Source organism: Populus alba, chromosome 14 (genome assembly GCF_005239225.2).
Source record: "Populus alba chromosome 14, ASM523922v2, whole genome shotgun sequence".
NCBI lineage: Eukaryota > Viridiplantae > Streptophyta > Magnoliopsida > Malpighiales > Salicaceae > Populus > Populus alba.
The window spans coordinates 2,244,629-2,262,001 of NC_133297.1; the positions used below are offsets into that span (position 1 = coordinate 2,244,629).

General features: G+C 35.8%; 2 protein-coding genes and 1 non-coding gene across 4 annotated transcripts; 1 reads left to right on the forward strand and 2 right to left on the reverse strand.

Annotated features, from left to right (window-relative positions):
* Window positions 1–75: 75 nt before the first annotated feature.
* Window positions 76–5,008, reverse strand: LOC118035688 (protein WEAK CHLOROPLAST MOVEMENT UNDER BLUE LIGHT 1). The gene is made up of 4 exons (XM_073404425.1): window positions 4,994–5,008; window positions 4,661–4,865; window positions 3,343–4,148; window positions 76–2,390 (listed from the first exon to the last, which is right to left on the reverse strand). The coding sequence occupies exons 1-4, from the start codon at window positions 5,006–5,008 to the stop codon at window positions 522–524; spliced, it is 2,895 nt and encodes a 964-aa protein (XP_073260526.1). The 3' UTR covers window positions 76–521.
* A 7,922-nt stretch (window positions 5,009–12,930) lies between these two features.
* LOC118035675 (UDP-glucuronate:xylan alpha-glucuronosyltransferase 2) lies at window positions 12,931–15,767 on the reverse strand. 2 transcript variants are annotated; one of them, XM_035041289.2, is made up of 3 exons: window positions 15,463–15,767; window positions 14,725–15,349; window positions 12,931–13,926 (listed from the first exon to the last, which is right to left on the reverse strand). In XM_035041289.2, exons 1-3 carry the CDS (start codon window positions 15,655–15,657, stop codon window positions 12,986–12,988), a joined length of 1,761 nt encoding a protein of 586 aa, XP_034897180.1. In that variant the 5' UTR covers window positions 15,658–15,767; the 3' UTR covers window positions 12,931–12,985. The 2 variants fall into 2 exon arrangements, with proteins under 2 accessions (XP_034897180.1, XP_034897185.1); XM_035041294.2 differs by having other exon boundaries at window positions 15,458–15,597.
* On the forward strand, window positions 14,251–14,323 carry TRNAR-CCU (transfer RNA arginine (anticodon CCU)). The gene has a single exon. It is a non-coding gene; the product is annotated as a tRNA-Arg (tRNA).
* Window positions 15,768–17,373: the final 1,606 nt, after the last annotated feature.

Sequence of the window (17,373 nt, forward strand, 5' to 3'; positions counted from 1 at the left end):
CATGCAATCTGGTTCTAAGCTATCACACGGTTCCTAATTTTATCTACCGAATAATAAAAATCGGAAAGAACTCCATTTGTTCAGAACCATCATAAGGTTCCAGCATCGAATAATCTCAGCATCCACAGAAATCAAAGCATATAATACAGGAGAAAAGTCCAATCTTGTTTCTCACAAACATACAAATTGACCAACTTCTTTGATTAAACCAAGCTCACACCTTTATAATGATTCGATGTTCAAATATCCAAAGCCTATACATCACAGAACCACCTGGTTAAATGTCCATCTGAAACAAAGAGAACTGTATTCTGAAATTGTTTCCTCCTCCAAGGCCAACCAGCCATGCAACTATGCCTTTGAGTGAGACAACAATATAAAACAATGAACTCCCCCATTTACACGAGTAAGAACTCCCATCTTTTCGTATCCGGATTTGTGGTCAATGTGAGAAAAAAATGCCCAGTATAGAGAGGTAAAATCATAGCAGGAAGGAAAGCACATCTGTTTTCAGCAAGAAGTTACCCTGTCTTCGATGCATGCGACTTCTTCCTTGCTAAAAACAGTAAAAATCGTGGGAACAATGATTTCTTCTTCTTCCTTGGAACCTTTACTTCTGGAGAGGAATCGGTTTCGGTGTTACTTCCAGGTACATGCGATTTTGGACTTGTAGCATAATCCACAGCAGCATCTGGTGCACGCTCGAAGTTCTTTGATTCTTTCCTGTCCTCGAAGCTTGCCCCTGGGGTTTTATTGGGGTTTGCGGCTCCCTTACCAGATTCACTAGCCCTTCGCTGTTGCTCATGTTCAGCTCTCCACTTTCTCAACTCCTGTTCTACACCCAACTTCCCTTCCTTGGCCTGCTCAGCCTTATCCATTGCAATTTTCAGAGCTTCCTTTCTTGCACTCATCTCTTGATTCACTTGCTCCAACTTCTCTGCAGTTCTTGACTCGGATTCCTTGGCTACCTCAATTTGAGAAATAGCAGCCGCTACCCTCAGGTTGGCCTGCTCCTCTGCTTCATGGGCAAGCTTGCTGAGCTCATAGTACTCTTCTAAAGAAAGTGTTACACTGGTAGGTGTATCCACATCACTGGTGCTGTGAGCAGATTCACTCTCTTGCAAAGCTTTAATGGCTGCTAATGCCAATTTTTCAGAGGCCCTGGAAGCTTCTATCTCCTTTTGAGCTGCAAGTAATCTACTCTCCACCGTACTTGCGCCAGCCTTTGCTTGTTCTGCTTCTTCCTTCGCCTTGCGCAGCTCTTCACGAGCCATTTGAGCAAGTGACTTGGCCTCATCAGCTGCTTCCGCTGCTTGCTGCAGTTGCTTGGGAATCTCGATTATTTTTTCCCTGGCTTCTTTCTCTTTCATCTGAACCCGGGCTGTTTCTGACCTAGTTTTGTCCAGCTCAGCCTGAAGAGAAGCAACTGTTACTGAGGCCATTCCTTCTCTCTGCTTAATGGTGGAAAGAGCCAGTTTTTCTTTTTCAAGCTCTGTTTGTAACGATAAGGCAGCCACCTTCAAGCAATTTACTTCAGCAGTTGCTTTCTCAATGTTGAGTTTTACTTCTTCCAGTTCCTTCTTTGCTGAAGCAACTGTTGCTTGTATGTTGGTGTGAGTTTTTTTCTCAGGTTCCTCTTGCTCAGCTCTTGGTTCTCCTTCAGTTTCATCCTTTATTTTAGATTCCATATACGCTGCTAACTCAGTTTTCAAATCAACTAACAAAGCTGAAGCAGTGTCTAGTTTTGATTTGAGATCTTTTGCTGAAAGAATCTGTTGGTTAAGTCTCTGGAGCTCCTCTTCTGCTTGCTTTAATTCCTTCTCCCAGTGAAGAGAATCTTGCTCCTTGGCCATGATTGCTCCTATTCTTTGCTCCTCTGCCTCCAGATGAGCAGCATGAGCAGACTCTAAGGATTCCTTTGTAGCAATCAGCTCAATAGTGAGTTCCTCTACAGTCTTCTCAACTTCCTTGGATGCAGAAACAGCCACTTCAGCTTTTTTCACAGCTTCATCTTTCTCACTAACCAAAGAAGCATATTCATTGTGCAGTGCTTCCAACTCATCATTAACAGCCTTTAGTTCTGATACCGCAGCTGAATGCCTGGCTTTAGCAACCTCAAGTTGTGCCTTGGCTGCAACACTAGCTTCATCAGCAATCCCCTGTTCCATTTCTTCCACCCTGAGCTTGACAAGCTCAGAATCTTGTTTTGCCTGATGCTCTTCTGTCTGTGCCCTCTCCAGATTGAGCTTTAGCTCTTCAATTAGTCTCTTAGTGTTGTCCAACTCCTTAAGAACTTGTGTTTTTTCCTCTTCAGCAGCCTCTGACCGTTTCTTGTATTCAGGCATCTCCACCTGTACTGTCTCTAATTCTTGGTCTACGAGCTTCCGTCTCTACAGAGTTAGAGAAAACCCCAACAAGTAAGTAATTATGGAGATGGAAAAAAATGTCTGCTGTTGGAGCACAGCAATCAAATAGATGCAATGATTGGAAGCAAATCAGGAAGAACTCAAATTGCTAGTCCAGCACTCATTCAAAGAAGAGAAGCTTCCAATTTTTAAACATGGAAAAAGTGCACAATCAGATAAGATTTCCTTTAGAAAAGAATTGCTTAAACATTTTCCTTTCTTTCATTTCCAAAAAATGTCAAATGTCAAACTATTTTGAAAATAAAGGGGAGCGAAAAAGCAGTTTGCAGTAACAACTCTAACACCATTTCTGGAAAGGAAAAGATAAATCTTAACTTAGGTGATGATGCATGTGCTATTTCTTTTGAAAGAAAACATTTTGAGTTTTCCTTGTAAAGCATCACCAAAAGTACCACAAGTGATCAAACATGAGAATCTGCTGATTTTCTTAGTTGCCAACCGGCATTGTTGAATATCTAAACCCAAATGCCATGCTCTCGTATATTGCTGCATCATGGTGATAAGAAGAGGCTTGCTATGTCTCACTAAAGCGTTAATCACAGACTCATGGTACATTCCTCTTAAGCCTCTTCAAATGACAACCTCTTATGAAAAATAAGTAACCATCAAATATACATCCATTCCTTTCCTAACCACTGGTGCAATCAGAATTTCCATACGCATCAAAACACACCAATTCAGCAACAAATTCTTGTTTCTAATATGCCATTTTCAATTTAGATTTCTGTTAAGACACGGGCACAAAAAATTTGCATGCTGCAAAATCCATAAAAAGATAACAAAGCAAAAGATATTGCTTCCCTTCTCATTATCAAAAGTACTGACTGGTGCTTGGTGAAATAGTGCTGAAAAGTTATTATTGTTACGAATATAATCAGGATGTGTGACATCAATGAGAATGGCAGATTAAGTGTACCTCTACAGTCTGGATTCTATGGGCCTTCCAATCAACAATTCCTCCAAACTTAGAAACAGCTTCTTTAACAGATTCAAAAGGAGCTGCCGTATCAATTAGACCTCTGTTTATATCAGCCTGTTTAACAAGTCGAGGGGAAAGTCGAGGAGAATCACTAGATTTTGGTGTCCTGAAAGCAGGACTGGCAACCTTCGCACGAGGAGAAGCAGACTTATCCTGCTGCACTCTAACCTTTACATGGGGCAAAGCAGGTTCATCAGGTTGTGCTCTTTCAATAGGATCCTGAGGTTGCTCTACATCAGAGGAATTGGGTACGGGTTCAGATTTTCCTTGAGATTTCTGTCCATCAGAGGAATCCTGCATGGCTTCGGTTTTCTCTTGACGTTGCAGACCATTCGAGGAAACTTCAATGCCTGTTGTTTTCTCTAGAAATTCCTCATGTCCATTCAAAACACTTTGCGTTGCTTCAGATTTGGAACCATCCTTCAACGCACCTTGATCGTTCGCCTCTATTTTATCAACCGATGAAGTTGAAACTGAATCCTCTGATGCAGGAACTTCAATGCCTGTTGTTTTCTCTAGAGATTCCTCATGTTCATTCAAAACATTTTGTGTTGCTTCAGATTTGGAACCATCCTTCAACGCACCTTGATCGTTCGCCTCTATTTTATCAACCGATGAAGTTGAAATTGAATCCTCTGATGCAGGAACTTGATCAATTTCTCCATTTCCATTTCTAGCAGGGCTTAATGAAGCTTCACCAGGAGAAGTGCCATTATCCTGGGATGACTGTGGAGGAGATGTAACTGCAGCAAATTTCACATCCTCCATTAGCAATCAGCGCCACAATGGTCTCTAAAACTGGAAGAAAAAAAAAATTAGAAAAACACCATCACCCAAAATTTCCAACTAGTGTAACCGCAAAAATTCGCAATATCTATATCGTCAAACATTGCAATCCATGCAAATATAGAATTAAAAGAAAAGGCTTTAGAAAAAATATTTAAAAAAAAAAATCATATTTTTTCCTCGTAGCACATATATATAGGCAATTTAGATCCATAATTCTGAGAATTTGCTGACAATTGTTATAGAAAAAAGAAAGAAAGAAAAAAGCAGAGATAGAAAATTGATTAATACAAAATTGTTACAGTAACCGTAAATCTAACTAACCCATTGATTAAGATTCTGCTATATCATTAACAGCTCAGTTTGACTCGAGAAATTTAATGTCAAAACCATCAAACTAAGCTTCATTAAATGAACAAATTCCAAAAAAACAACAACAAAAATTAAAAAAAAAAAAAAAAAAACTCACTCGACGAAGTCAACGTAGGAAAAGAAACAACATCAAGAGATTCAAGACAAGAAATTGAGAGAGCAATCGAATGATCAAAACTGAAGTGATAAATTTGAAAGCCGGGCTGATTTGGATTAAAGGTCTGACTGTTCGACGGAAAACCGAGGAGACGAAGAAGCAGGAGAGAGACAGGAAACAGAAAGAAGAGGAGAAGAGACGTTACCTGGTAATAACTCTGTGGTCGAGTAATAATTGAACGGAATTTTAATTTCACGTTAAGCGAAAATAGAAATGGGACTAAAAATATAGAGAAAAGATTAAAACAAAAAAAAACGGAGAGGTAACACGTGCGTGAACTAGATCCATCTGTACGTCCTATCTTTCTCTCCCTCAATATTTCATCGTAGTTGTGACCCGGCCCGGGATTGACCCGCAAAAGAACATTCAATATTGAATTGTTAGATTGACGAGTTCACCTTGATTAATTATTTTTTAATAAATCAAATTTTTTTTTTAATTTTTTAATATGACCGAGTCAATCTAGTTCATAAATTTTACTGAGTGAATATATATATATATATTTTTTATTTAAATTTATTTTAGATTAAAATTTAAATTATAAGTTTTGCAATCAAGCTAACCTGAATTTAATAACTATAAATTATAAATTAGATTATTTTTGTTTTGTTTTTATCTTGTGAGGCAACGTGATTATTTATTTATGTGTTGTGTGGCAGCACAACTCAGTTGGATTTTTTGGGTACAGCTCCTGTCCACGTTTATCCATTCCTCTTTATTTGTGGCTTGATTTTGTATTCCGTTATTAATTTCTGGTATCCAACGTGGAAAAGAATACTGTTAATATTGCAATAATAGTGTGGATTATTTTTATTTTAAATAAATAACCATCATTATTTAACTTTAACTAGCGTGAATTGATGGGAATAAATTGTCGAGTACTTTGGCAAAAGAAGAAGCATATTCCAATTTAAAGGCGCGACAGTTATAATAAATTAATAATAATAAATAAAGTAATAGCCAATGAAGCCCGTCCACGTCATAAAACGCTTCCAAGCGTAAAGCCGCCGCCCACATCGTGCATGGCATCACAGCGTAGACCTCTAGCGTGAAGAGAGACTCTCCCGTTGCTGTCGAAAGACTGAAATGCCCGTCTCAGTTACACGTGTGGGGGGCCGGTTTTTGTAACTTTCCTCCTCGTAGTTATGTAAGTGGGGGCATGGACATTAAGAAGAGAGCGGATAGTGTTGATTGACATAATTACCCCTTGTTCGTATAGAAGGTGGGCCCGAACCTGATGTCATCCGCCTAATATTTTGAATAACTTTGGAACAGTTTGATGCTTGATTGATACTCGTAGATAGATAGATAGTCCGGGAGGGGGGGGGGGGTTGATAGGACTTTTCATCATAGATAATTGATGGAGATTAGAGAGCTTGAAAGGGAAAACACCGATTATTTTTTAATTATCAGGGTTAATTAAAAATATTGGAGGAATAAATCATTTGAAAAAAGATTCAGAGAAATAATATGGTTTAAATAAGTTGTGGTTGAGACACATGATTTCTATAGTTTATTATTATCCGAAATTGCGACTTCCTTTAGAAAAATATTATATGATAAAGGAAAGAAAAAAAATATATTGAAAATACATCAAAATTCTAATTGCGATATTATCAGTACTATAAAAAAAATTAACGAGCTGAATTCAATGATATCAAATAAAATCACTATTAAAAACTTAAGTGGGTCACATTTACTCTTTAAAAATGACGGGTAGCTCACCTTTAACAGCAAGTAAAATCTGCTTAAATCATTATTATTGACCTTCATTTGGGTCATTAGAGCCACAAGATTGAATGTCATGTTTCTCGATCGTTATGTATATAAATTATATTATTTCTTTAATTTTTTTCAAGTTGTATTATTTTACTTTTTTAAAAAATATATTTTAGTTTTTTTTTAAAAAAAAAAAACCTCGTTTATGGATTTTTTAAAAAAAATTAGCACACATAATTAAAAAATATATCGCCAAAGACAAGTGAGTCACCCTTTTATCTTTAGACGACAAGTGTGGTTTACTCAGGTCATCATTGGTGTTTTTCTTTGATATTGTTGGATTTATATCTTCAAAATCTTTCCAAAGATGCAAGCACAGTCGTAATTGAAGCTAATGTATTTTGTGGGTCTTTTTATTTATTCTCTCTCTCTCCTCTCTCCTACTCATTTATTATTTTATAAATGATGTCGTTATTCTAAATAGCGACAAGCTATAAAAATTGTGTTTTTTAATCGCAACATATACAAAGTATGTTATTATATTAATTATTTTTCAACAAAATGTGCTAAAAACAAAAAATAGTTGAAAACATTAGGTCTCTCATAAACATATGTGAGGTAAGTGTTCTATGAAGTTTGGGACCTTTTAACACACAAATTAGCTAAACAATTATAGAAATATAGTTTTAAAAGTTATGTGTTGCACATAAATGAGTAATTTTATGGTGGTGGGTGAGTAATTGATGGTATCCTATTGGTTATTTTTTAAGCTCCACTTTAAATAAATAAATAGATATAATTAGAAGAGAGAAATCATATATGAAAAATATTATTATCTTTTTTTATGGTCATGAATTTTATATTCTCTTTTATTTTTGTGTTTATCTTTTTCTTTAAAGTGGGACCTATCTAGTAACTACTAGAATGTTACTAGTTATTCTTTGAATACCATAAAATCTTACAATAACATGATGTAATGAAAAAAATAATAAATACAAGTCCATGGGAATTATGAGTGTTTTTTTTTCTTTGTGAATGTCAATGAACAACTAGAGAAAATATATGATAATTTATCTTATTTTGTATTTGGGAGACACTAGACAAAACATAGTTGACTCGGGGCCTGAACCAATCTAGATTAAGAAAAAATAAAGGAAGAATTGATCCAACCTGACTCAATCAAAAACCCCGATCAACCTGCAACTCAGTTGACTTAGGATAAAACACGGGTAAAAAATTCATTGATTCCTTTTTTTTTTTACTTCTTTTCTCAAAACAACGTTGCTTTTTTTTTTTTTTTTTTTTTTCATTTGGGTTAACTCACATTGACCCTCACGGCCCTGCCCTAGTTCAACCTTTAAGTCAAGTTTTAAAACTATGATAATAGTCATTTTTATCCATACACTGACCTGGGTCAATCCGAGTTGACCCTCCAACCTGTGACTCGAGCCTTGTGCTGAATCAACCTCTAAGTTAGATTTTAAAACTATGATAATAATCACTTTTATCCTTATACTGATCTGGGTCAATTGCTAGCTCGACCTGTAACCTAGTTTTTGCACCAGATTGACCCCCAAGTCGGGTTTTCAAATTATAATAATAACTATTTTTATCTTTACTTTGACCCAGATCATTGGTCAACTTAATCCGTTACCCGAGCCTTACTCTTAGCCAATCCCTAATCGAGATTTAAAACTATAATAATTATTATTTTTGTTTTTATGTTGACCTAATAATCAACCCGAATTAATTTTTATGCAGAGAATTGAATAAGTTTGTCATATTTCTTCTAGAGAGACAAACATTTCTCCATTGAAACAGTTTTAAACAAAACAAAAGTTATTTTTTATATTGTTCAAATGTACATCATATAACTTCAAAAGAAATTGTCATGTCTAATCTATCTTTATCCACTATACCGAACACTATTTTAATCCTTTGCTGAATCATGAAGGCTCTTTTTTTGCAACAGTTATAATTATTTTGAGGAGCAAATTTATAATTTTTCAAGGGATGAATGAAAAATTTATAAAACTACAAGGACTCAAATAAACTTGGCTCTTCACCACGGTGATATCATATCATTGCATTGTTTTTAATTACATGATTATTTGTGTTTTAAATAAATAACCATCACTATTTCAGTCCAAAAAGTGTGAATTGATGGAATAAATTGCTGAGTACTTTAGCAAAAGAAGAAGCATATTCCAATTTAAAATTTTAAATGTGACAGTAATCTAATAATAAATAGATAAAGTAATAGCCAATGAAGCCCATCCACGTCACAAAACGCTTCTTAGCATAAACAAAGCTACCGCCCACGTCTCACGTCGTGCATGACATGACAGTGGAGACCTTAAGAATGAAGAAACTCTCTTGTTTCTGTCGAAAGACTGAAATACCCACCTCAGCCACTCCTGTGGGTGACCAGTGTTTGTAATTTACATTCTCGGAGTCAATATAATTGGGGACATAAAAAGGAAAGCCGATAATGTCGATTGACATAAGTACCCCTCCCTCGTAAAGTGGGCCCGAACCTGATGTGATCCGCCTATAATCTTGAATAATCCAGGAGCAATTCGATGCTTCTCTGAGACAAAGTAGTTTCTGTCATTGGAGTCTGAAGAGTGAAAGAAATGAATCCCGAGGTGTCGGTGCTGCACTTCCACGATTTTTGGAGTAAACCCGATTGGATTAAGGTACCTTGGCACTAGATAATTACATTGAGAAGTGGAAAAGGAAGCGCGGTAATTTTTATTTTTAATTAAAAATATATTAAAATAATTTTTTTTATCTAATCAACGAATTACAATTTTTATTTTTAATTAAAAATATATTAAAATAATTTTTTTTTATCTAATCAACGAATTACAACAAGAAAAAATCTAAAACGATATTAATTTAATATTTCTTAAAAAATATATATATATACATGTCTTATTACTGTTTTGTAGACCCAATTATGGCAAGAAGTTCATATTAGTATTTAATGTAAAAGATTGAATCAAAGCATTCTTTGTTTGGGTTCGAGCATATCTTCTCGGGGGCATCTAAAGCCTAAATGGGAGTGTGTATGCACTGGATCAGACTGGTCAACCAGGTCTTTTTAAGGATTAATGTGTCGGCTGACTCATCTAAAAATTTTAAATATCGTGCTAGTGGAGTCGACTAGGTTTCTTAGAGATCAGGCAATATCCTTGGATAAATTAGAAATCTGCATGGCATCCAAAGCCAAAAGGAGAGAGTAATTATGCCCGAGCACGGAGAGCCCAGATAGAATCGGTGGTCCATTAAGCTTTGGGGTGGTGATGCTGATGTGGCTTGTTTATGTTATGCTTCAATACTCGGTGAGAAGGGACATAAACCGCAGGTCGAGTTCTGGTCCTAATCCGAGCGAGAAGGGACATAAACCTCAGGTCGAGTGCTGGTCCTAATCCGAGTGAGAAGGGACATAAACTCAGGCCGAGTCTTAGTCCTAATCCGAGTGAGAAGGACATAAAAGTCAGGCCGAGTTCTGGTCCTAATCCTAGATCCGTTATTGGCGTGATTGATTTAAGCCATAAAACGAGGATGCTAAGCCTGAACCCGTCACCTCTCACAAGTCATGTCCTTGTAGAAAACAGAAAATGAAATTAAAAAAAAAAAAAGCATCTCCTTCAGGATTCCTTTGAATTATTATAGTTTTTTGTAATGATTAATAATAATTAATAAAGTGAAGCAGCTGGTTTCTCCAAATTGTTTTAGTTTTTAGTTAATATATAAATTGGTGACACACCACGCCATGAGCCGGACCAATTTTTTTAACCTGAGAAAAAAAGAGACGATAATGTTTTTAAAGGAGGGAGGGAAATTCAACGATAACAATTGAAAAAAAAAATTGCTATGGGCAAAGCTGGGTTAATATGTTAACTTCATAATCTTTACCTAAAACATGTTAAGATTACATGTATATTGTGCAACTTAGACCATGTGATTAATATAATTTGACAGAAAAAAATGATGATAAATAAAAATAAAATTAAAAAAATTATAAGACAAATATAAATCAAGATATTTAATAGCATAACATGAGTCATTTATCTGGTTGTGTTTAATGAATTTATTTATTAAAATCAATTTGTAATAGAAATTGACATACACATAAAATTATTGAATAAAAAAAAAAGACCATGCAAGGTTGCACTTATTAAAAATATCATAAGAAATAAATATTTTTATTTTATAAGAAAAAGATTAATTTATATGAAATATATAAAAATATTATAAATAAAGCTTAATAACCTCATGAAAAATTAAAGATACCCAATATAATTAAAAAATAATCATTATTAAAAAGGAAAAATAAGTCAAGAAAATAACATGTGGGCTTTGAAGCCTAGGCACACATGCCTAGGCTTGCTATGTTTTTTTTCCTTTTTAAAAGGGTGTACATTCCTACTTAAAAAAAAAAGAAGAAATATAGACAACTACACATCTCTCACTGCATTAAGGCTTAACACAGCAATAATAAGACCCTCTCGAAACTCATTAACACAAATTTTAACTTGTTTGGAGATCAGAATCGTTACCAACAAAGAGCTTTATCCTTTCTCATGAAAATCCAAGGACTCTTCTCTTTCCTTTCATGAAAAAAAAAAAAAAGAAAATGAGGATAAATAAAGTTTGGTATCAGAGTATATTTTTTTATATAAATTAAAGGGAACTGGTCACCTTATAACAAAAAAAATTAAAAAACTAAAATGTATTTCACAAACAAATTTGAAAGCACCACTCATGTTATTTGTGTTTTTCACTTCAGTTTTTTATTTTTAAATTGAGCTTTCCCTCCCAAAAAAATATGCCATTAATTTTGGCTTAAAGGGTTTAATTGTGCAAATAAAAAGTTAGAGAATTTGCAAGAAAATAAATAATGATTTTTTTAAAAAAATTGAAATAATGATTTTATGCAAAGTCAAATTGATTTTTTTAAAAAAAATTACTCCTCCAATCCACGAAAATTTGCAAGAAAATAAATAATGATTTTATGCAAAGTAAAAATGCCGCAAGCTTTAGTCTTTGTTAAAAGCAAGGATAACATTTTTCATCCTTTTCTTGTATTTCCCCTTTCTCGTAGTATCGTTTATCCTCTCCATTTGATCCTTCACCATGTCAATTGGGCTCTTTTTGTGCAACTGTTAAATTCTACGTGAGGTTTGGCCCACTATTTGTCACAAATACAGGCTTGGATCTTTGCATTATAGGGATCGTTGATTGTTTCAATTGTGAATTTGCAATGACAAGACAATCCCAAAGCTCCAAACCATTTTGATAAACACATCCCTTCGGCTGGAAATGACTTCATGAGCTGGATTGAAAGATTCAGCCACGCGATTGAAGTCAACGCACTCGCCCAGAAGAAAACTGGGAACCTGAGAAACGGAGAACGTTTACTCCCATTGCTTAAAATCAACTGAGATATCAGATCAAGAACAAAAGAGCAAAAAATATAATAACCTAACCATACATTGTTTCGATATTAAAATCCCATGATAATGCATTTGATGACCATCAAGCCAAGGTCTACCCTTTAAAAAATCACCTTATAATAGCCAAATTAAATATATGGAATATGCTTAGCTGCTGAATCCCAGCATCATCATGCATGATGGTGGAAGAAGGAAAAAATGCTGTCAAATGTACAGATTGCAAGAACAGATAGTTCTTCCGAGTGATCGAGGATCATAATACATCTATAATGGAACACAAGTGCTCAACTTTTTTCTTTGGCTAATTCTAAACCTAATGGTGGTTGAATTATTAAACTTTATATTGATTCGATAATAATTAAAGATCACCATATATATATCGTATTCATAGGGCGGTGAAATTCCAGATGAATATGATTATTGTGGTGGCAGTTAGGTGCACCTAATTTGATTGCCAAACCATACTTTCCATTCACATTTCTTTAAATATTATCAATAATAATGGCTTTGCATACTATCATTTTACTGTGCAAGAACTTTCAAATCTGCTTCGATGATATTTAAGTACACAAATTGAAGTCAGCTATTTCTAGAAAGTTGGTTCTAAATTAATTTTCTTGTGCTTTATGCAAGGTTATTAAAGTTAATCTTTGGTTTATGACGGGTTCAAAACTTAGATAATAAGTTGGATGGATTAATCTGGATTGATAAAGATTAAACTAAAGCTTTTTCTTTTTTCATGCTTGCTTAAACTCGCAACAATCCTTTTACATTCTTGTTTTTATATTGAGTATTGACAAATTGACAGAGTAGTTCTCCTAACCTAGACAAATTATATATCTTCTTGTTTCAAAGTGAAATCGCCATCATGTGGTTACCATCAAATGCTTGGATGGATATCTAAATGTAAAAGTAAATTAATCCTAATTAAAAGGTCTTATCCATTCCCTTGTAAATCCCTATTCACACATAAATTATATGGGGAAAAATATTCCCACATATATGTCTCTATAAAATACAAAAATATGAAAAAAAAGGAAGAAATTACTATAAGAAAAGAGAGAAATCTTGCTACAAATTTTTATATCAAATGAGCCCTTCTAGGATCAGTAACATTTATTTTCCAATGCTCATCACTGAACTGACTCTTTCTAGCCAATTTTCTATCCCAGTCCAACTCAATTTTTCTCTGCTTTGTTAACCCACAAAACTTTTGCAACTTCTCATCCATGGCATCGTGAAATTTCCACCACCTCTGATGCGCTACATCACTTGCATAAACACGTTGATCTCCTATATTCCAGTTACAATCATAGTCTCTGTAACAAAGCCAAGGCTTTAATCCCAGATAATGTATGGAATAAACTTTCGGTGGGTCTGCCCCGAAGAGCTCGTTCTTGACACTAGCCTCATTGGTAGTGTTAGCCCAGAAGTTCTTCAAGAAGTTCACTCTTCTCGGTAATCTATGCCACCATACAAAAACTTCATTAAGGAACCCTTGATCTCCTCCATTGTAGGAAATAATCTCCTTGCGTCGGTCCATTAATATTTTGAATGTGCAATTTGATGGCTCAATGACCATGATACCAGAATTGAAAATCCATACATCGTTCCCCGTAGCTGACATCTGAGGGAAGTGAAAAAGGATATCAAGGTTACGCAAAACTATGATGTCCGCATCTATGAAGACGATCTTGTCATAATCAGTGAGCTGCCACAGCCTAAACTTGCTATAGTTGTACTCATTGTACGAGTATTTTTCAGCTCTAGGGTTTCGGATTCTTTTGATGAATCGGATCTTCCACCCGGCTGCTGCAAGAGCATCCCGTTTGGGTTCAGAGATGGAATTATCTAGGAGAAGAACAAGGTCACGCTTGGTCCCCGTTTGGAGAAGGCTTTGGGCAAGGGCTATGACACCACAGACGTAGGCTTCCGAGGAATGGAGTACCGTGGCATAGGCCTCTCGTTTGGTAGTTCTTGTTGTCCTTTGAATCTTGGAGAGATCGTAGACTTCGTTAATACCTGCAAGTTGAAAACGCTTTATCATAGAGTTAATTAGCCAATAAATACAATTAAGAAATAATAGCCTTGGCTCCACTATATTTACTTTAAGGCAACTAAAACACAACTACCGCATCACTTTCTTATAATTCACCAAACAAGAATATTTTTCTAGCGAGTTGTTGGCACGTCCACATGGCGCCTACCAGCTGCCAATATAACTAAAGAAACATTTGCATGTCGTTTCACTATATCTCTAGCCATTGTAACTTCATTGCTTCGGTAGACAACAGACTTAGTTTTTCTCATTGGATGTTTATATCAAAAGCACCGAAGAGCATCGAAGCGTCTGTAGCTCAGTGGATAGAGCGTCTGTTTCCTAAGCAGAAAGTCGTAGGTTCGACCCCTACCTGACGCGTCATAGTCATTATTCTTTTGTCTTTAAACGAACCCAGGTTTTATTAAATCTGGTTTTCTTCGGAAGATTAACCCAACCCGATGACACGAGACCTGGTCGGGTCAGGTTCTGTGTCGAATATAGTTCAGAGTTGGTCCAGTCAATTGAGTGAATGAACTTGCAACTTGATTAAAATTCAAGTAAAATCTAATTTAACTATTTTTAAAAAAAAAAAAAAACTAACTTCAACATTTTAATTTTTTTTTTAAAAATGATATTGATTTGAATTCACAGGTGCAACCTGGGACTTACAGTGATTATGAGGCAGGCCATATTTTATAACTTTGTCTAGAAGCATTCATACAAGAAAAGGCAAGGAAAGCATCACTTGATACTAGGATTGTTTTAGGAGCAGAACATACCTTGTGTCCAGAGAGGCAAAGCCAGTTTGCAAGACCCAATAGGCAACGAGACCTTCTGTTCCAACTTTGTCAACTCCGGCTCATAGAACCACCAATCACCTTCCTGTTTTACCAAATCATCGCACCGAAACAACTCCAACATCGGTCTGCATTTGCTCCAAAACACCACCTTGGTCCTCCAATTCCAATCCCTCCTACCCTTTTTCACGGCCAAATTCGCTGCTATGAGGTGAACTTGGAGCCTAAACACCTCTCTATTCCATCCTTCTTCAGGATACTTGCATGGTAGTTTTGCCACCACCAAGTCCAGGTTGTCATAGACTTCGAAATCTGGCATTGGTATTTCTGGACAGGATGGAACATCTGTTTCTTCCTCCTCGTCAATCCATTCAGGAAACAAGTCCGGCCACTTGAAAAACTCAGACACCCTTTCAAAACCGATAGGTATAGTCTCTCCATGAGCTTTCCAGCCGGTAACGTCATCTTCATCCATATTTACCATGCCGATCTTCTTTCCCTTTCTCATCCCATTCATGAAGCTCGGTACCTCAACCTTGGTCATATTTCTTCGAGCATTGGCTTTCGTCTCTTCCACGATTGCCTTCACCCCCCTCCCATTTTCTGCCTACAAATTTCAAGTTTAACCAAATGGGAAATGAAAAAAAACGCATGTCTTTAATCGACATCCTCAAACTTCTACAACACAATTATGAATTAATTTGTCTAGGCTCACCTTACCTTGTGATGGCACTCTCTCAATGAGCACTTAACGAGAGATGCTGCATTCTCAAAATAGACTGAAGAAGATGGCGAGAGGAGAAGGGATGCATAGAAAACAAGAAAGAAAGCGAGGAAAACCAAATTGATTCTGATAACCAAAGCTTTTGAAGGTGCAGTCTTCATTAGCTTTTGAAGGTTGAGTCCCTCAGCCATCTTTGAGAAAAACAATGATGTACCTCAAAAGGGGGCCTTCGTATATATATCTCAACTACCTCCCCTAGCTTTTGATTATCAGCAATTTTTAGGACTACAGATGATACATGGATGTCGTGGTTAGAGGAGTTGGAGAGCGAAATTAGAGTAAAACTCAAAGGATGAGTGGCCATTTATAGAGCTCCACGTGTCAATTAGTGCTTCGGGTTTTCTTGCCTTGAGGACAAACTAGACGGATCGCATTAAACTATACTTCTTTGGCATGCTGTTGGTGCAAATAATTCTAGATCATCTTCTCAAAATCCCCAATATGCCCCCTTGCCCTCGTCATTCTGTTCATCCATCCATGTCTATCAACCAAATACAGATGTGGTTCCCAGCTTTCTGACCTCTCAACTTTAAACTAAAATTGCCATTGTCTAATTAACTTTCTAAGCTACGTTAATTTCAGGGTTTTCCCTTGGTGAGAATACGATGGGGATACTGCTGCATCTTCCTCCGAAAAAATGCAGGGCTCCAATTTTATTTGATTGTAAGTTTCTTAAACCTGTGGACCACTAGTCCACCCAGAATTCAATCGATGCAGCTTAGGTTAGCTTTTACAAAAATTAAATAGAGTCGACAAAGTATATCCAATCAAAAACCTGGATTGATGTTAGTTAATTTTTTTCTTCAAAATAGTATCATTTTGAACTTGTTTTTTATTTTAAAGAAGTTAATCTACTTAGTTTAGAAACCAAGTCTTGTAGCAAGTAGATTATAGACCGCTGTAACATAAAAAAATTACAGGTAGGGGTCGGGAAAGTAATTTCAGAAACGTGGGATTCTCAGAATTAGCAACCAAGCAGCCCCCCTCCCCCAACAACTCTTTGGTTGCCCTGTCAACGTCTGACATGCAATAAATTGTCGTTTTTTTCTTCTGTCCGTTATGAATTTTTATCTCTTTATTAATATATTGTCCAAATCATTATAGGAGAAAAGGCTTAGGTCAGATATCAGCATTCCACAACTCATTAAAAGGATTTCGGATCATGTTAAACACGAACACGAGCCGAGTGTGGTTAAACCATCACAATTCCGCCTCGTCAATCTGTAAAGACAATGAGACCATCCGAGATCGTGGACTAAAAAAATATTAGGCAGATGACCTATTGATTTCCTAGCTCGTGATTGTGAGAAAGGATCATGCCGTATTTCAAAGATCCATGGCTGTGAACGCGGAGACAGAGGAAGAAAATCCCAATCGTTTTTACTCTCTGTTTAATACTTGTGACTTGAGAATGCCTTTCCAAATTCAAATTGGAAACAGCCGCTTCTTATTGAAAAGATAAATCATTGCTAATGATTAGAATTCCATGATAAAAACAAAAACATAATTAGTTAAAAAATCAGAGATAAAACATGAAAATAAATCTATCACCGAAATAATTTTAGAATGAATTTCTATCATTTCGATCCCGATCGCTAAATCACAGGATTCAAATTAAATAACAAGATCCCTCCATTCAGATCACTCATCCATTTTATCTAACATTGATGCACCTTTTAGTTGCTGGTATTCCAAAAGATGTATGTATAAGCGGGTAAACCAATGCTCTTAGTGATTTGTAACTCATCTTGGTTTAAGCATTATTGGCAAATATATTATTGTTACCTAACGACGGAGGATTCCATAATATTAATTTGGTTTTTAAAATAAGAAACACCATCCAATTC

Excerpts from the sequence above, each read along its gene's own strand:
- LOC118035688 (XM_073404425.1), bottom strand. Across the intron at positions 4,149-4,660 it reads TCCTACGTTGACTTCGTCGA|TTACATCTCCTCCACAGTCA; the intron begins GTGAGTTTTTTT and ends AATTTGCTGCAG. Across the intron at positions 2,391-3,342 it reads ATAGAATCCAGACTGTAGAG|AGACGGAAGCTCGTAGACCA; the intron begins GTACACTTAATC and ends CTAACTCTGTAG.
- LOC118035675 (XM_035041289.2), bottom strand. The coding sequence starts at position 15,657 with ATGGCTGAGGGACTCAACCTTCAAAAGCTAATGAAGACTGCACCTTCA. Across the intron at positions 15,350-15,462 it reads TGAGAGAGTGCCATCACAAG|GCAGAAAATGGGAGGGGGGT; the intron begins GTAAGGTGAGCC and ends TGAAATTTGTAG. Across the intron at positions 13,927-14,724 it reads TTTGCCTCTCTGGACACAAG|GTATTAACGAAGTCTACGAT; the intron begins GTATGTTCTGCT and ends TTCAACTTGCAG.